Below are 20,022 nucleotides of genomic sequence, written 5' to 3'. Positions count from 1 at the left end.
TGTACAGGTAGTTTCAACTCAGTTGAGGCCACGCACACTATAACACTGTCATGTAATGACAACGAGATTTTGAAATTAGTGTTCTTATGTACCGACTGCAGATTCAACAGTGAATTGTAAGAAAGACCAAAAAGTTTCTATTTACTATTTTGTTAAGAATTACGTCTATAGAACAATTTTCAAACAAAACAGAAAATAAAATATCTCGTATGTGATTGATTAATTGTCAGATTATGATTGTAATAAAAATCGTAGAAATCAAAGATAATATGTAATAAATTGCCTTATTTTATCATCGTAGCTGTTTTAACAAAATGGTGTTTACCTATTTTTTCATTACTGATTAGCAGACATAGAAGTCGCAGTAGCAATAACATCAATAATTGATAAATAAATAAATCAGGTTGAAGTATATTTAATATACTTCAACCTGATTTATTTATTGCTACGGATTGTCTCTACGAAATGCTGCTACGGGCTAGGAAAAGTACAGCGTAGCAGGTGTAGCCGTTTGAGTCCAATGCAATGGTAAAGTAAACATATGGGCCATTTTTTTTTAAGAAGTCCACCCTACTTTTTTTAGATTTGGAATTTTTTATGAGGTTTCCACTCAGAATCGCGAGCTCTTTCAATCCTAATACATATAAGAAAAAAGTGTCCCAAGGTATTTTTCTCATTTCGTTACTATTTTAACCGCCGCCCCAAATCTCAAGGAATGTGGTTCTCAATTCTTCTGTATTTTTTTAATGTTTGTTCTACGTAAAAACATGGTGTAGATAGAGAGAGTAGACATTAGCGATTTTCAAAATTACACAAATTTCAAAGTAACATAGGGACATCCTTCCGATATAAAATATATCGATAGCTGAATACTTATTTAGAAGTGAAATTTCATATGAGCTATAAAGTTTACCGGATAATTTAATTTTCACCACACCAACTGGTAAAGGCTTTCTTTGCTATTCGAAAACAGATAGCAAAATTGCATTTTATCCACAAGGGAGCAAAGTAATTTCATACAAATTTTAACTCGATGTCTTAATCTGGCTGCTAGATTTTGCCTATAAATGATGATTTTGAATCATAAATATTGAATAAATTTATGGATTTTATTTATTTTGATGTTTTATATGACGTATTTTGTTCGTGTTGGTGTGGTGAAAAATGTTGTGTTTCACTCGGTGGCAAAGTTTGTTTAACCTTCGTGCCTTGATACCCTCGCCACGCTCAAGATTCCACTTTTTGAACCACTCGCTACGCTCGCGGTTCAATATTGGAATCTTTCGCTTGCTCAGGTATCAATATTGGCACGTGCGGTAAAACAACTACTTTGCCCCCTTGTAAAACAAATAACTATTAATAAAATAATATCGTTTGTCCGTAGCAAAATTTTATTCGTGCCACCGCGACTTCCAGCTAGTAATACTGAGTTCACATTTAATAGCGTCATGAGAAAATTAAAGAAACTTGATAAAGAAACGTTTCACAGTATTTTCAGAAAAACCCAAGAAAACGAAGAAAGATATAGGGAAAGAGAACCTATGATATGTTGTTTCGTGTATTGAGGTGTGCAATAAAGAGTATTTGTATTGTATTGTAGATGATTTAACCGAAAACCAAAACCTTATAATCAATCCTAACGAATCAGATGAAGATATGCCAAGTGACGGTGGTTTATAAAAGGATTTGTTCATTATGTTTTACTGCTTTTAATACCATTAATGATAAGTATATCAATAAATAATAATGTTTTTCAAAAATATATTAATCGTTTTTTTTACATTCACTCACTCATTTCATTCATTATTTTTTTTGCAATCAGTACTAATCTTCATTTAGGTGTGTGTGTTATCATTCACTTCAACCTCCGTGGAATTACCTATATGAAATCTGACATTTTAAAATCACCGAAATTATGTATTGGGCACTGTAATCAATTTGCCCCACCGAAATCATTTTTTTTCTCAAACATGGTATGAAATATTGATGTTATGTGCCTTATAATTGGCAGCGAAGTATGACGTTGCAGGTGCGGCTAGGACGATTTATAGATAATGGAATTTCATACAAACCTTGCAGGCCAAGGCCGGCAAAGTCTTCTTTTTTAATTTCCAAACACAGATAATTGTGACATAGCATCCAGGTATTTAGCCAATTAAAAAAAAACTATAAGGGGCTTTATAGACGTGCCGACTGCAACTGGTACGGGCCCTAGACAATATTTGATTTTGGGTGCGTTTTCACACAAAAAATTTTTTTTCCGTTTTTTTTGAATTTTTTTTTAACTTTTTGTTTTTTTATAAGCGTATACGGGGCATCAAAGGGGAACGAAAATTCGATTATTTTTGCGCTACGACGCACCGTTTAGGAGATACAGCCATCCAAAGTTACTATTTTCAGTAGACTTTATTTATTTCATACCATGTTTGAGAAAAGCACTATACATACCTCGGCGGGAAATGGGGTTGCCCGCCTCAGACCTATCCGTCTATATGTCTTCGGCCGGCAACCCCCTTTGTCCCGGCCTCTGTAGTAATGTACTATTACACATTATTCCATAATATCTGGGCGACCGAGCTTCGCTCGGTTCTATTTTAATATATCACATCTTTAGATAAAAAAAACTCTTATAAATACAAAAACAAAAAAAGACAAAAAACAAAAACTTAATTTCTGGCCGGGATTCGAAACCCTGACACCAACGATCTATCTGCGTACATTAGACCGACCTCGTACGACTGAGCTAAGCGGAATCGATGCGCGCGCGGCGAAATTAACGACCATATTTTACGTTTACTAACGCGAAAGAAAAACTCCTGAAAACTCGAAAATTCGCGTTTTCCGGGATCTAAGGCTACGCTAGATCGATTTTTCACCCCCGAAAACCCCCACATAACAAATTTCAATGAAATCGTTAGAGTGGTTTCCGAGATCGTCGGTATATATAAATAAATAAATAAATAAATAAATAAATAAATATACAAGAATTGCTCGTTTAAAAGTATAAGATTTTAACTTTATATATAACTTAATATTTAATATATTGATGTTTTTCATTTTAATTCGATGACAGGTCATGTAAAAAGGCTCATAATCGCGCAATTTTACTAAATTTAACATGTTAATATACTAGTCATTATCGAGTAGTGAATTATGTACCCATTGTATGGATTAATTTGCTTACAAACATAGTTTTATGTTTTTACAAAGTATATCCTACTATTTAAGTATCAAATGTTAGAAAAAAAATGCACAATAAACCAGTTTACAACGTGGCAATAAAAGTCGGTGGTCACTTTTTTTGATATCGGTGGTCAAAAAATCCACCGAAACCACGGAAATCAACACCACTGATATCAAATTTTATCACTTTTTTGGAGATAACTCCAATAGCATGCATGATAGAGAGGAGATGTCATAATGACGAAATAACATTCTTTCAAGGATTTATTAGTACCTTACATAACGACAAATGCCCTAAAACTGTGGGAGTAAATTGAACCACCGAATCTTAAAAAACATGAGACCAAACCCACCGAATGACTGAGAAACCTTTAAAAAGTCCCCTTTATAAAACGGTACTTCATCTCCTCTAGGGTGAGGTTGCCAACAATGAGCCACCAAAAATTTAAATCTTAATAAGTCAGTCATAATAGGTCCAAATTCAATTTTTTTTATTCAGTGCATTTGTTATTTATCTAGCTCTAAATTTTCATCATTATTTTTTAATAAAACTGAATAGAAGTCGAGATATTTTAGTTTTTTTAAAAGATGAACAATGGCTCATTGTGTACAATCTCTGGTACAGACTGAACCGGTACTATGTATTCAATGAACCGGCCTAGTACACAATGAACCTACCATTATATGTATAATTGCATAGTTTTTGATAAATAATTGCAAAATATACAAACTGATTTAGGTAAATATGGGGCAATTTAATAAATACAACATTTACAATGTCAAAAATGCTTATTTATTTAAACTAAGAGTAGTTTACTAATGTAATCGTCACAATATTCTTCGTTATATGAAAAATAAAGTCTTGCACTTCAAAAAACTTAAATAATATATGTATTATCATATATTGTTGCACGATATTTGCATTCTGTTTTCAATCAAATCGGATTCCCCGATTTTCAATATAAATAAAATACAGAATTGCAATATCACAATATGTACCATTATTTATCCGGGGGCTTAAAAATAGATATTGCACATAAACGCAGTTGTAACCGGGACGTTCAAGACGAGCAAGGAAATGAAAGATGTCGCGGATATTACGGGCAGCGACGTGCGAGAGACTTTTATGTTATTTGTATAGTATTACTTAATACCAAAGACTCCAAAGAGGATCGAGTATTATAGAGAGTTACTGTCAAAGTAAAATGTGTAATCACAGGGCATAGACTGACATCTCTAGACACAGGCTTAAAACGTTTGAGCGTCAGATTTGACAATTTGGCCCGTATTCTTAGCATGATATGTGTTAAAATGTCAAATATGAATATTAGCGCCATCTAGCCGAGCGTCCCCCAAAGGTGTAACGCCATCTTGGCCACGGTACCGTTTCCTCTATGGCTTTGAGGTTCGTTTTTTCTTAGGCTTTATCCGTCACATATGTATTTGCTTAATGGATAGATAGTGTGACGCCCACACCCTCTCGGTTACCTCACAGTTACCGCCTGTCAAAAGTGCGAACAGTCGACCTGTCATATTTCACTCATACAAGCATAGTACGCGTTCACCTACACGAACTTAGACTGTGTGCTAGGAACGCGCCTCTTTCATATGTTTGATCGCCAGTGTCCGAGGTGTGACTGTACAGTCAGCGTCAAATATACTGTAACAACGAACGCACCAAATACACGGTGTAACATGAAGAAACCCAAATATATTTTTCTAAAAACTTAGTTTTTGAAATGTTACTTGTCAAGTTGTCACTTTTTACATCTATCTACGAAGAGATTTAGAGTATTTTCTATAATGGCATCATCGCCATAAAAAGAGCATTTAGCACTAAGCAATAACAAGGATTTTTTATGGTAATAACTAATAACTGTGAAACTATACGAAATACAGAATAGTTTATGATCAGGATATGAATTGTGATCAGGTATATGCTGTTAAAGGGAATCGGTTTCATCATGTTTACACCGTGTATTCGGAACACATCTTTATTTCTATGGCGACGAAGGTATGTTTATGATATATTTGGCGCTTTGGCTGTCACAGTACATTGGAGTATTTGTAGTGTGCGAAGCAAGATGGTACGCTTACAACGCCACATGCCATGCAATGATAAATTGTAACCAGTTACACACCGCTTAAACAAGAAGAGGTTTAGTAGGTAAAATAATTTCGCATAAAGCAGACATATACAGCCTGGCAAGAAGAGCAGAAATTAAAAAGTGACAACATCGTCGTGTGGTCTCGTTTTCACACACATATGATAAGAAAGGGATGACAGGAAGATGTTGCCACTTTTTATTTTTTAATCTTTTATGCCAAGCGGTAATAATAGGTACTTATAGGTACTATTTTTATTGGAAGTTTCCTTAAGTGTAACCAGGAGGAAAATATTGGAAAATTCAATCAGCCGGGTCTTCAATAAGTTTAGTTGGCTATAAAACCGTCTCGAAGTGGAGAATCGTCCGCCATCGATAGTTTCTCGATGAAATTAATTTTTCAATTGTCACAAAAGTATTAGTTTTGCATTCAGTTATAGGCCTTTTTCGTGTTATAATTTTAAAGTTTGACTAAGCGCCATAATAACAACAAGCAGTTTTTAAATACGAAATGAATTGTGCAAATACAACCACAACTAGGTAGGTACTTGTTAGCGCAAATAAGTAGGTATACTCAGACCAGACACAGGCAACATTTATTTGGCAATTAAATGAAGTTCATACTTCAAATAAACATGTGCATAAATTGTCTAACGATTATTTAAATGCAACAGGAGTACTTTCAAACATAGTAACTCAAAAATTGTAATCATAATTAATAGCTCTCAGTAGGTACGTACTCACATTATCGTATTTATTTTTTTAATTATGTTAGGCAAACAGAATCTAGAGGCTAATTCAAACTTACTTTGTGATTCGAAAATTATCATTTTGATATGGTTTTACCTTACCAAAGGTTTTAATTGGGCGGCCTGTTAGCTACTTCTGCTGACTGTTACTCAATACCAACCTGCTAGCTGTATCGTCATTTCATAAGCGTAGTCATTACGAGAAGCCCAAGGTAGACCTGATAGTTAGGCAGAACAGACACCTCTGTGTGAGGTGTCTCCTGATAAGACTATGTGGGGTCTCCTGAAAACTCAGTGGGGTGCCGTAGCCGACGACGAAACGAAAACGAAACGCCGCGAAAGGTAGTCTGGCTCTGTCGTGCCAATATGCAAGAGCGATAGAGATAGATATCTACGAGCGTTTCGTTTCGTGAGCGTTTGAACCATTCGGCTACGCACCGATTCACCCGCACTGATGTCTCTGCGGGGATTCTCCTGAAAAGGCTGTGGAGTCTGACCTGTTCCCGTTCCACGTCGAGATAGTTGTGCGGCACGTAGCCCTCCTCGCCGCGGTAGTTGCGCGCGCGCAGCCAGCCGTCGCCATCGCCCTCACCTACCACTTCCAGCTGCTCGTTTTCGATGATCGACAGTTCGTCTGGGTTTTGGGCCTGTGAGTGGAAATGAAGCGTTAATCGAATCGAAAAGTATTTAGGTTTTTTTTATTAGTGAACACAGACAAGACAAAATACACATAATAACAACAAGACAGAAAGGAATGAAGTGCCACGAAATGGCCTCATCTCAGCGTATTGTTGGTGACTTCCAGCGCTGATCTTCCGAGTTTTTCAAGTGTTGGAAATAAAAATACCTTATGGAATAATACACATGAGGTAAATACGTCACTTGGTATAAAAAGGTTTTTGAAAATAATTTCGAAACCCCACATTTTAGAACTGGGTATTTTTTCCAGGTCCCTTATTTGCTTTGCTCGACGTTATCTAATATAATATTTATGATAGTAGTGATAGTGTTACAATGAGTTGGTTGTAGACCAATGTGAGGACCATAACCAAACCATGTATTTTAGTGAACAGACTATATCTTACCTAAAATACCTAATCATACTACACTCAACCCTCCATCTTCTTCTATCCAAATAAGCAAGTATTGATTAATAAATCAAACCTAATTAATGATTCACTGACACAAACTTGCGTAGAATAATTGATAGTCACGCGTTAATATCCCGCGACAAATAGAAAAGCTCAGGTGCCGTAGCCGAATGGCATTTCTCCGACGCGAAACGAAAACGAAACGCGGCGAAAGGTAGTCTGGCTCTGTCGCGCTAATACGCAAGAGAGATAGAGATAGATATCTACGAGCGTTTCGTTTCGTGAGTGTTTGTGCCATTCGGCTATGCACCCAGAGCGTCGGAAATGTTCACAGTTCTAGACTTGGGGCTCGGATCCGGTATTTTCTTCATACAAAAATACCGGTTTACATATATCGTTCTTTTCCGTTCTTTAGTTTATCATTTTATTGTTAATAGGACAATCGAATAAAACGCGGCTGTTATCTAAATATTCTAAATGCACGATTCAGTCCTATGTAAAATAAATTAAAAAATTGGACTCGTTCAGGCTCTTCAGGGTGTTTTAAAAAACGGTTCCGAGCCTTTCTACATTTAAGCCTGGAGCTGAGATTAATATAGACAGATTATACATCAGGTGAGCCCGAGCGAGAACTAACCTACCCCGTCAATTCTTTTTAATTAAAAGAAAGACTGAAGGCCCACGGACACGGTGCGAGGTCACGAACATAGTATCCTAACAGTCTGAGATGTAACTATTTAAAATCGCATGCGAGTTGCGCGCCGTCTAAATGTCAAGAGGTACATTTAAATGTAGCGTAACATAATAATGTACATGTACCTATAGATAGATATATATCTGATAAGCCCGGGTGAGAATTAACTTACCCTTCAAATGCCTAACATTAAAAAAAAACTAAGGGCCCATTTGCACGGTGCGACATCTCGCATGCGCTTTTAGTTACATTGCGGACTGAGCAAGATACGTACAATTCAGCAAACCAATAAAATACCGCAATGTAATGAAACTCGCACGCGCAAGCAAGAATTAACCCCCTTAAATACCTTTTAATTAAAAGAAAGATTAAGGCTTAAGGCCTTTGAAAGGACACCGTAATCTAGGTCAAAGAAACTAGAGAAATTACTCTTTATTCGTTTCATTGCGAATTATATTTTACGGCGTACCTAAAACGTACCTCAGCAGTTCTCGAAAAGTTTGTACAAAAATTAAGGGAAAAGTTAAATTTGTTTTTATTAATTCCTATTTTGTTACCAAGATTTTGTTGATGAATTGAGATTTTATTAAGTTTTATTTCGTCATTAAGGTTCTCTAGTATCTATATTTTCTTAATTATAACAATTATCCTGTATATATCTTACGAAAGTCGAATTATATTACTAAATCTTGGTAACAAAATAGGATCAATTAAAATTTGCTGACGTGTCATTGTACAAAGTTGACGGGAATTGTTGATCTAAGGTACGTCAAAAATTGAGCCATATTTAGTAAAAATCTAATTTGTCAGTGACATATCCGACCAATATCGATCGTATAGCTATTTAGAGGAAATTTGGTAAGTAGCTGTATATCAAAGTTGTAATCTTATTGTTGAAATATTTAGTATCTAATTAAAATCAGCATTTGATAAATTACAGGCAACGTTTAATCCGACATGTTTAATTTCTTATTTTATGATAACCCTATGACTTCATCAGCAAATATTATGTACCTACTTATATATTGGGAACAAGTAACTCAATATTTGTCAGTAGATAATTTAATGTATAATACCAAATTTATGAATATTTATAGAGCTTTTATCATAATTTCCACATAGACAGCATACTTGGGAATCCACCCACTTATAATTAAAGCAATAGCGGGTTTTCTTTAATTTATTATTTCCTAATAAATACATTATAATATTACTTAAGTATTTACAAAAGCCTAGCAAAGAAAGATACCATAGAAATTCAGCAATCTGTTCCCACGTAACACCAATATAGGTAGGTATGTAGGCGTAGATAGGCACGTGAAACGTAGGTACGTACCTAATACCCAATAAAATAAGTATTAATAATTATATTCCTTTGCGACGTTCTAAACGTTAGTAGTGGCCACGGAATATTATTAGAAATGAGTTAAAATACTGTATGATTAGGATTTATTTGAACAATTTGCTACTTTTTAATTCTATACAATTTTATCAGGAAAAACCAGGCTAACAACTTACGCTAATTAGGGTGTCCCAAATTCTGAAAATGCCCATAGTAGTGACAATCAACTAGAGTACCTACCTAGCTGGCGGACGTCGTTGGGCGAAACGTTTGCGTCGTCCCCGGTTTCAACAATTTCAAATAGGTGCCGATTAGATCAAATAGCTCATAATAACGGTACGTCGCTACATAGCAATACCACTCCGAATGCATCGCAGTATTACATTTCCAATATCAATCAAATAGAAGCAAGGGGTCTTAATTAGTCTGTCGGGATTGGCTTTGGTAACTTACGAGCTGCCTGTGATGCGTTCGGTGCATGAACGCCAATGCGGATGGCATTTCTAGGAATAACAGACGGTTGGTCAGATATCCAATACTGTATATTATTAACCTAATAGGTACATAGACTCCCCGATACGGTATATGTATACGTACTGTATAAACTCCCTGCAACTACTGTATGTGTATACAGTTAACAAGACTGCATGTCACTGTATACGTGTATTTATGAAATTAAATTGTTGCCAGTAACGATGTTACAGATAGAAGGAAATGCAATTTTTTTGTTGTTTGGAGAAAGTACCTAACCACAAATTATGACAAAAATTGGGAATAGACGTTGAATGGTATATGTGAAAAAGGCATACAGATAACACTTTAAGTTATTTTTAAGGTAGAAGCAAAAATTTTGCAATGATGCCACATGCATTTTAAGGGATAAATCAGGGTTTCTTAAAGTGGGGTCCGCGATATACATGCTCTTGTCAACTTCAGTAGATCAGTCACTGAACTTGACGAGAACTAAGTGTAATTCTTTATCTAAAATATTTTTAACAGGGGTCCGACGAATTGTTGGAATTATGAAAATGGTCTACCTACGACCGCCAAAAGTTTAAGAAACCGTGGGCTAGACAGACAGAAACTCTCGGGCAACTTACCGTGTAGGAGTATAGCGCGGTGCACTTGTACAGCGGGGCAGCGGGCGCCTCGACGCCCGCGGCCGGCGGCTCGGGCTCCGCCTCCTCGCCCCAATTGACCTGCGTGGGGTCATCCCAGCCCACGGCCAGCTGCTCCATGTGCTGCCGCTCCTCCAGCGCTGCGGAACAAACGCTTGTATCCCAGCCGGCAGGCGCATCGTCCGCCGGCGGGTCCCAGCCGATCGGCCGGTCTCCTGTGTTACACAACAAAGAGGCCTGTTTCACTGTGCCTCGAGATTTGAGCCTGGTTGGATAGAAGAACTCAAAGTTTTATAGACAAAACTCTTGTAAAAGCAGATATGTTTCCCACATTATATTGCCTACTCTATTATTTAATTTGTAACTATTTCAGGGTAATTTTAAACAATTTAATAAGCAACTACCGTCACCTTTCAAGTGTGATTCACGTTAAATCGTATTGGGCCTGAGTCGAGTATAGTCCGATACGTCACTTTCCATGACGATTGATCGGTGACGGTTGTTTCCCAATAAAAGCGAAGCGCTGGAAGTCCTGTTTTCGCCTGAAGACTAGTTTCTATTGAGAAATCCTAACCCCACGTATGTCGAAGCACTAATCAGTGCATAAGAGTTTCAATCTATTGTTTTAATGTCAACTTCACTTTTTCAATGATAAAAATTGTCAGGCAACATCGAAGGGTTAAGAAGGTAATCCTGCGGCACCAATATCTTATATGTGGTAAAGCTAGACTCGCACTCACTGTCCACATCCTCGTCGTGGTCGTCCTCGTGCTGCGAGCCGGAGGTGGTCCGTTGGTGGCCCGACACGGACGCGGCCGGCGCCTGCTCGCCCTCCGTGTTGTCGCTGTCGTAAAACGAGTCCGAGCTCGGTTGGTCCTGGAAGATACGGCCCCGTTACTAAAGTGTTCAAAAGATGATCGAAGCTTTTCTTCATTTGTACACATGCAAAACCGCGTTCTTTAGTCCAAATACGAAGGCCTGATAGCACTTGGGACGGTCATTAGACGTTAACAATAGGACTACTGTTAACTAAAGATACAGCCTTTAGGCACTGGTCCCACCGCGAGCTAGTAAGCTATGAGCTATCGGCTATAAAAACGAACAAAAGATAAGCACTCTCGTGCAAATAAAAGAGACACGGCGCTATTGATAGGTCACCGCTGGGCGAGTAACTATAAACATCGCCGTGTCTCTTTTATTTATGCGGGAGTGATTATATTTTGTTCGTGTTTATAGCCGATAGCTCATAGCTTACTAGCTCGCGGTGGGACCAGTGCCTTAACAGCGTAGTCATAGATATGTGATAGGTACAACGATTTATTATTCCTTCAAAATGTCATAGGTAAATCCTACAGTAAATGTCAACCATTTCGCGTGTTTCATGAATTAGTACCTAATATTTTCGCTTGTATGTGCCATATAATTAATATTACTGAGTCAGGCGTGGGTTGCTTACGTAGGAGCTTTGAAATATCCAGAGCGTAGGTATATAGACATAGAAGAATCATGCATCAAGGATCTTTACTCCACGCAGTCTAGAAATTAATGTCACCTTTCAAATATATTTATATACTTATTTCTAGAAGCGAAGTGGGAGTGGGTGTGTATCGTCTGTGTCCCGCCCACACATACAATATTACAACATCGAGAAATGCAAGCCTTTGATGCTCAAGGAGCTTATTCAATATTGATTTTTAAAGTCGTCATATGGCGTGGGACGTCAAATGGTGTACTCAAAAACAATTATCAAATAAATAATAAACGTGTAAGGTAAAATTCGATAGAATATTAACGCGTGATATAATGCACAAAACACAAAAATTGCTTATTTGTGTTTCAATTTCCTTTTTTGTTATTGTTACTGTCAAGAAGTTACGAACCAGTCGACGATTTTGGGCAGACGCAACCAACAAAGACTTCTACTACGCGACAGCACGTCGTCAACCGTCAGCAGGCCGATCTTCTTGAGACACTGCCGTGTACCACTGCCATACAGAACACTTAGGGCCGCACCGGAGTCCTAACGCTAAGCAGACTGGCGCTCCGTGGAAGCATGTTTTGCACCGCCAGCAGGTCGATCTCTTTAAGCCACTCGTCGACGGGGGCGCCACTGGTCCGCAAGCACTCCAGCCTTCGCGTACTTGGCCATCGAGTTCCTTCAGCTACTTCATCATCTCGCTACAATAGAATACTTACTGCAGCACCGGACGCGTCAGTCCTAACGCTGAGCAGGCTGGAGCTCCTTGGCAGCGTGTCCTGGACAGCCAGCAAGTCAATCTCTTTAAGCCACTCGTCGACGGGGGCGCCACTGGTCCGCAGGCACTCGAGGCGAGCCTCGTACTTGGCCTTCGAGGTCTCGGAGCGGCGGATGTTGGAGCGCAGCTCGTCCATGCGTGTCTCCAGGTCCGGACCATTCGGGTCGTTCGGGTCCGTCTGTGGACAAACGAGGAAATTCAGGTACTCGTCAGAATAGGCCATTTCTATATGACTTAACCTTAGGAGCGGAAATCACACGGTCAATTTTTCAATACAGCTGGCTGTTTAGTTGTTTAACTCTAAATTATGTCACAACCAAAACAAACTACCAAAAGTTCAAACCTACACCCGTGACAAACCCGTGGTAGTACATAAGATAAATTCCGACCCCAGAGTACTACACTAACAAGGTAGAATTTTGTTTGTATTTTGTTTTTAAATTACTGCGTCGTTGTCATCTGACCATGTCTAAAAGTAATTATCATAACTATTTATTCCACGTTCCGAACCGCACTGTTCTGTCCTTCATAAAAAAGGCTTTAGCACATACAACAATCCCGTAACTGCACAGTAAATAATGATCGACCTCACATCCACGTATTCCCTGTTAATAAACTGCTAAGCGGTTAATGGTAGCACCCGTCGCTTCTCACAACTGGAACATAATACTGGCGGGAACGAGTAGTGCTTCATATTTAATTAAGGATACCTGGAATAACTATCGGCGCTTTTATTCCCGTTTCTGATACTCAGAAACCCGGTATGTTTGACCTTTCTCACTAACCAATTTCAATATGTACTGCCAGTGGTAAAATTCATTACACAGCGAATGCAACACAAAGCAAAATTGAACAAGCGTTGGATAATGTAACTTTTTCTCAGAATTTAATTTTTGCGGAATATTTTCGAGCAGCATAAGTAATTCATAATTTTTGCCCCCGATGGTGATCTTGGTATATTTTCACTGTCTACAATTACGCCTTGGAATAAGGAAAAATATGCTTTACATTTGTGAACCTCAATTTTCGCGGTAGGCCCTCTGTGAAGGCCATGGGTTATCGTAATCTAACAAGCCGGCGGCCTTCTCCGACCACTACTGTATTCATAGATTCGTTGATTGCCATGCATTCTCACTCGTAGAAGTTTGATTGCATGCATGTTGTCATTCACAGGCGTCCCGCGGGAGCCTGGCTAATTTCGCAAGGCAGATTTAGTTGATTAGACAATTTTTTACAGATTCCTTGTGTAATATTCTGATCATAATTATGCAAAGGTAAGATTTTTCGTCATATGTCGTTTTTACGCGATAAAAAAGGGAGCCTTAAAATATTTTCCCACCTCTTAAAACTGTATAGGTATTTACTTGGTACCTACAATAAACATTCTTTCACCGTACAGCTACTGCACCAACTTGGATGTAGGTGGGTCATTTATTCAAAGTCGTTCACCCCACGTATTTTTGGATTTGGAAATTTTTTATATGGTTTCCACTCAAAATCGCGAGCTCTTTCAATCCTAACAGGAGAAAAAAAGTATCCCAAGGTTTTTTCCCATTCCGTTACTATTTTTTCATACATTTTGTATGGCAGTAACGGAATGGAAGGTTTGAAAAATGTATGGAAATCATGGGACATTTTTTTTCTATCAGGATCGAAAGACCTCGCAAATCTGAGTATGAATCGCGTAAAAATACCCATGTTACATGTTACAAAAAAAGTGGGGTGGACAACTTTGAAAAAAAATTCCCAGGGTGGCTAGCCGAATGGCACAATCGCTCACGAAACGCTCACGAAACGAAGCGCTAGTAGATATCTATCTCTATCGCGCTTGCGTATTGGCGCGACAGAGCCAGCGGCGTATCGCTTTCGTTTGGCGTCGGAGAAATGCCATTCGGCTACGGCACAGCAGCACCTCCTGCGCCAGGGTCACCTGTGAGACACTCACCTTCTGCCCCGCCTCGCGCATGGCCTGGTACAGGTGCAGCTTGCGGGTGGCGTCCCGCACCAGCGCGGTCTCGCGGACCACGCGCGTGGCCCAACGCCGCGCCTCCTGCGCCAGGGTCTGTGCCACTGACTCATGTTCCATGGTCACGATGTCGACCGGGTCGTTGTCGCATGGCTCGTAGTCGTACTGTTCGACAAAATTTAAATTATTACTGGTGATCCATTCATACTAAGTAAGCCAGTACTTAACCCAAAGTCTATCATCATCATCAATATCATCATTCATCGTCAACTTTTTTTCAACAAAACGAGGTCAAGCGTTTTTACGGGATAGTTCAAGGATAGTGACTAATATCGCAGCAGGAATAAATGTACAAATTTTGTTGTGCTGTTGCAATGCCATTAGACGTAACCAGTTGTTATCAGTTACTTGTCATTTTAAATCACAAATATATCAGAACAGTTAAACTCATAACAACGGGCTGCCAGCCTGCCACGACGTCATAAAGCATTGTTAAACTGTTCCACTATTTTAAAAGGCTCTGACAGCTTAAGTAACGGGTACTAATACTACCTTCGAATTAGTGGCTTTTTGTATTTTCTACTCCTACTAGCGACCCGCCCCGGCTTCGCATGGGTACTATACCTACATGTAAACCTTCCTCTACAATCACTCTATCTATTAAAAAAAACCGCATCAAAATCCGTTGCGTAGTTTTAAAGATTTAAGCATACATAGGGACATAGGGACAGAGAAAGCGACTTTGTTTTATACTATGTAGTGATAAAGTTACATTTAAGTTTAGAATTGTTTAGATTGGTTGGGAACGTATCAAGTGCAACAGTTGATTCTCGTTTTGCGTTCCAACGAGTCTAGAGTATGCGGTCAATATGCAATTATGTAGTTAGTACAGTGACAATCGGTCGTTTGTATAAGAATAGCGAACCTAAGTTTTTTTGTATAAATTTCATTTTTGGCACAAGATTTTATCACCGACTGTACCTTTCTTTCAACAGTCATCTGCTGCACTCCGAGACGTTTCTAAAACCCCTTACTCGATGGGGATACGACGTGTCATAACAGAGTTCCTATGAGCACCTTTCTGCTCCATCAGCAGATTTTTGAATCTAGAACGCATGATATGTTCGAAAGTCTGTGGAAAACGACGTAATGCTCTTTTTGAAAAAGGACGGCTAGTAATGTTGAAACTAGTGGTAATGACCACACGTTTTTGATGTTATTAATTAGTGGAATTTAAATCGCTAATAATGGAGATATTATTGAACGAAATTCACGAAATCGAATAGTCGACATTCAAAAATCGGCCCCCTGCTCCATGATACCATAATATTGCATTGTCACGTGATTTAGGTACATATTTTATGGGGAAAAAATAACAGTATGCTAAAATATTTATCCATTGGTTTCAATCAATGTGCCTGATCAGGGATCGCAGGGTGGCGGAGCACGGCTCGTCTATACTCAGCTACTGAATCGTGGGCAGTTCCTACTCACGGGGTAAGTTTATGTATGTATACCCGGATGTTGCTTCAGTACCGCCGGCACAGTATAATAAAGAGTACTATCGTACAGTATGGTCACTCCCACTCCCAGCTGAAAGTGCCGCCCACCTCCTCTCTGTTACCTCACATTTACCGCCGGTCAAAAACGCGAAGAGTCGACCTGTCATATCTCACTCATACAAGCATAGTACGCGTTCACCTACACGAGCTTAGACTGTGTGCTAGGAACGCGCCTCGTAATAGAGATACAAGCACAGCAGATTATAGTCTCGAGTCAGCTGTTGTGCCTGATCAGACATCTCAGAATGGCGGAGCACGTCTGTATCCTCCCTGCTGGGGTCCCTCCTGGGGTCAGTTTATGTGTACCTGGATGTGTTGCTTCAGCACCGGGTAGTAGAGATACACGCACTGCAGGTTGTAGTCCCTGGTGAGCTGTTGCGCCTGGTCGCGGATCTTGCCGAAAGAATGCTGGGTAGCCGAGCACGTCAGCAGCTCTGTGCGGCCCATGAGGGTCAGGAACTCTGACACCTGGACAATAAACTAGCTTCAAGGTTTGTGCACACTGGGTGCATGGACGTAGACGCGAAAATGCGTTTTGGCGTTATAGTATCCTTTTTTTTTTAATACTACGTCGGTGGCAAACAAGTATACGGCCCGCCTGATGTAAAGCGGTCACCGTAACCTATGGACGCCAGCAACTCAAACAGTGTCACATGCGCGTTGCCACCCCATTAGAAACTTGTACATTCCCTTTTGCTGCGTTAAGTACACAGCAAAAAGGAGTGTACAAGTTCCAAGGAGGGTTCGGGTTGCCGACGACTCAAAGGACAATAAACGCTTATCCTTATGAGAGACGCAACGGAAATTGGGTCCATCCGTGGCAAGAGTAACGTGAGTCACGATTTTATGGCACATGTTTAATTTATTCACTACGTAAGTTCAAGTGATAATGTATCTCTAAATAAGTGTTACTTTCCCGATTTATGCATAGATAGATCTTTTAATTTGCTGCTGTAGTGCAAATTAATGATGTGCAAGTTGCAGAAACTTTCCAAAAAAATCTTAAATTTCTTGAAAATTTCACTTAACTTTCAGGAAAAATAAAGGGAATTTAAATTCATGAAATGGAAAGTTTCCATCCATACAATTTTCCATACAAAGTATGGAAAGTTTCTGAAGTTTTCCTATGTGAAAATTTCTGAATTTTGGAAACTTTCCGTGGGCACAATCAGTAGTTCAAATAAACACTCACCCAATTGACCCAATGGCATATTTGAAGTTTTTAACAACATAATAATTATGCTGGATTTGTAGAACTAAATGAAAGAAAATTGAAGGACACGTTACAAGGTTTTTAACTACATAAATATACCTACGAGTAAATAGAAAGATGAAGACAACAATAAATAATTTCCCACCTTTTCATATACGGCTGACTCCATGTTTTGCATGCAGGTCTGCAGTTCTACGAGAAAATAGCGATTCTGAGGACAAACATTATAATGTAGACTTTCTGAATTAAAAAAAATACCAAAGGCCTATAATATCATCTCTTAATTATTTAAATGAGTATTACTATGCATGACTGCCAATCAACACGTGGTGAACTAAAGCATCTTATGTTCTACTAACAAAGAGACGTGAGTTGTTAACGAGTTGAAATAGATGCGAGCACAATGCGAGTTTGCCGCGTTGAATCCGGAGCTGTGACTTAGCAAGTTAGCACAACGACGGAGTGTTCTATGTCGCTAAAACCTATCCAGCACCGGATCTAGACTTTTTTCTAAAGCGCCCGAATTTGGTGCCCCTCCTGGACTTGACGCCCGTGGCATGGACTCCTGCTCGCTCCCACTAAATCCGCGCCTGCTTATAACCGCCATAACTGATCACAGATAGACTCCGTTTCATAAAGCTCATGTGTACCTGGTGGGCATTAGCAGCGGCGATGCTGAGCAGGTAGTCGTTCCTAGCGCCCGTGGACTTCTCCTCGAGCTGATCGCGACGCGAGGACACCTTGGCGCTATTCTTCTGGAGCGATGTTATTGACTGGAAGAAGGAGCCTTTCTTCTTCTTTAATCTATTGGAAAAAAGTTGTGTGAGAAACTGGTAGCTTTTTAACCGTGGTAGCTTTTTAAGTGTGCTAATAAGACTGACTAATAATTAATAAAAATACAACGGAAAAGGGAGACGGATCTTAGCCTCGAAAAGGCTGAATAGGTTAATGAACTAAGAGCCCAGATACGCCAGACCTTCCTCATTTTCTCAAAGATGAAACTTTGGGACAAGGTAGAGTTCATACCGACGTTTAGTGTCTGCATATTACCTAGTTCGGCCATTTTTTTGCTACAAGGTTTTCTTTTTAAACACTTACTTTCCTTAAATTCTCAAGGCTCTATATGTGATAGAATACTGTAAGGATTTGATAATCATCATTTCCTATTCATTTACTCTGTGGCCGTAGCTTGAGAAATAAGGGTAAGTTAGAGAGCCTTTTAAGCGTCTGGTAAAAGTTATCAGGAAATGATGATTATCAAATCCTTACAGTGTCTTCTATCACATATATAAAAATCAGCCTTAGATTAAGGGTTAGATTAGATGCAGGCGGTAGTCTTCTTAGGTTAGGTTTTTTATAATATGTTTATATAGTTTTGTAAGTGTTTTTATATTTCATTTTCCTCTTCCTCCGTCCTAACTAGGGTTGTAAAAAAACGGTTTTTTTTCTGGCTTGAAAAAAAAACATGAAAAAAAACCGTGAAAAAAAACAGTTTTTTTTCTGGAGTATGTTTTTTTTCTAAAGTACGAAATCTCAAAATTTGCAAAGTAGTTAATACTTTTATACGGTTTTTTAGACTTAATGTTAACTATTAAACGAATTTAATCAAATAACTTTAATTTCTGGTCTTATAAAAGTAACATTTACGAAATCTGTAGTTTGTAGTTATCACTATTTACTGTTGGCAATACCACCGCCTCTCCACGCTGCCCGCCGCATCGGGGATTCCCCAATAAACGTTTGTATACTGAATTAAAATGTACGTTATTGTTATTGAAACACGTTACAACTCACGAAAAACCGTTATTGTCGTATTATTTGTTCATCTGAAAAAAAACCATATTTAGAAAAAAAACCAAGGTGCTCGGTTTTTTTTCATGTTTTTTTTCATAATTCTGAAAAAAAACATTTGGTTTTTTTTCTATTTACAACCCTAGTCCTAACCTGGGGAACGAGCATAAATAAAGAGAATAATAAGAACTTCTCACTTCTCCTCAATATCCTTAGCCTTGTCCCTGACGTCGTGCGCCGTGTGTTCCTCGTCGAAGTACAGCTTCTTGGTCTTGTCCACGTCGATCACCGTGAGCTGCAGCTCCTTGTGCGCTTGCGCCAGCGAGTCTGTGCACTGGGGGCAAATTACCACTGTTAGTACTTATAGTACCTATTTATACTTTGGGTGACTCCACATAAAAGTAACGTGAGTCACGACTTCATCGAGTGTTTATTTGAACTATAAAGGATCTATGCATATACCGGGAAAGTAACACTTATGTATTTGGAGACAGATTATTACTTAAACTTGCATCGTGACTAAATAGAACATACCATAAAATCGTGACTCACGTTACTCTTGCCGCGGATTGACTCCTTTGTACTTTTAGGCATTTAAAAGAATGTAAACAAATAATTTGTACATTTTCGGGTAGTTACATATATCATTTTTCGGTTAACCGACCAAAAACAGATGTAGTGCGAAAAGGGTTTCCTTCGTATTTTTCTAGAAACGTTCGTATTTGTCCTGACCTTACATTAAAGATACATACTACTCGTATATGTTGGCAAGTACTATTCTAGAGACTCGCCCACTCGCATGCGATTTTAGATACATTGTGGACCATTGACAGCCGGGCACATAATGCATTGTAATAAAACTCGAATGCGAGATCGCGTTCCCTGTAGCCAGGCCTAAATGACAGACATCAAGAAGAAGACGAGGCCAACCTGGCATACCTAGTGAAAATGCA

General features: G+C 38.9%; 1 protein-coding gene across 1 annotated transcript in view; it reads right to left on the bottom strand.

Annotated features, from left to right (window-relative positions):
• The window catches only part of LOC125240852 (protein nervous wreck), a 116,293-nt gene that overhangs the window by 23,138 nt on the left and 73,133 nt on the right, over nt 1–20,022 (bottom strand). Inside the window, exons 5-13 of the mRNA XM_048148994.1 lie at nt 19,267–19,403; nt 17,929–18,082; nt 17,424–17,489; nt 16,372–16,533; nt 14,483–14,668; nt 12,479–12,715; nt 11,023–11,158; nt 10,265–10,497; nt 6,535–6,684 (exon numbers count right to left, since the gene is read on the bottom strand). Coding sequence (XP_048004951.1) covers nt 6,535–6,684; nt 10,265–10,497; nt 11,023–11,158; nt 12,479–12,715; nt 14,483–14,668; nt 16,372–16,533; nt 17,424–17,489; nt 17,929–18,082; nt 19,267–19,403 — 1,461 coding nt within the window. The remainder of the gene's footprint in view (nt 1–6,534; nt 6,685–10,264; nt 10,498–11,022; nt 11,159–12,478; nt 12,716–14,482; nt 14,669–16,371; nt 16,534–17,423; nt 17,490–17,928; nt 18,083–19,266; nt 19,404–20,022) is intronic.

This window comes from Leguminivora glycinivorella, chromosome Z, assembly GCF_023078275.1.
Source record: "Leguminivora glycinivorella isolate SPB_JAAS2020 chromosome Z, LegGlyc_1.1, whole genome shotgun sequence".
Taxonomy (NCBI): Eukaryota; Metazoa; Arthropoda; class Insecta; order Lepidoptera; family Tortricidae; genus Leguminivora; species Leguminivora glycinivorella.
This window is presented reverse-complemented; position numbering and strand designations above follow the sequence as displayed.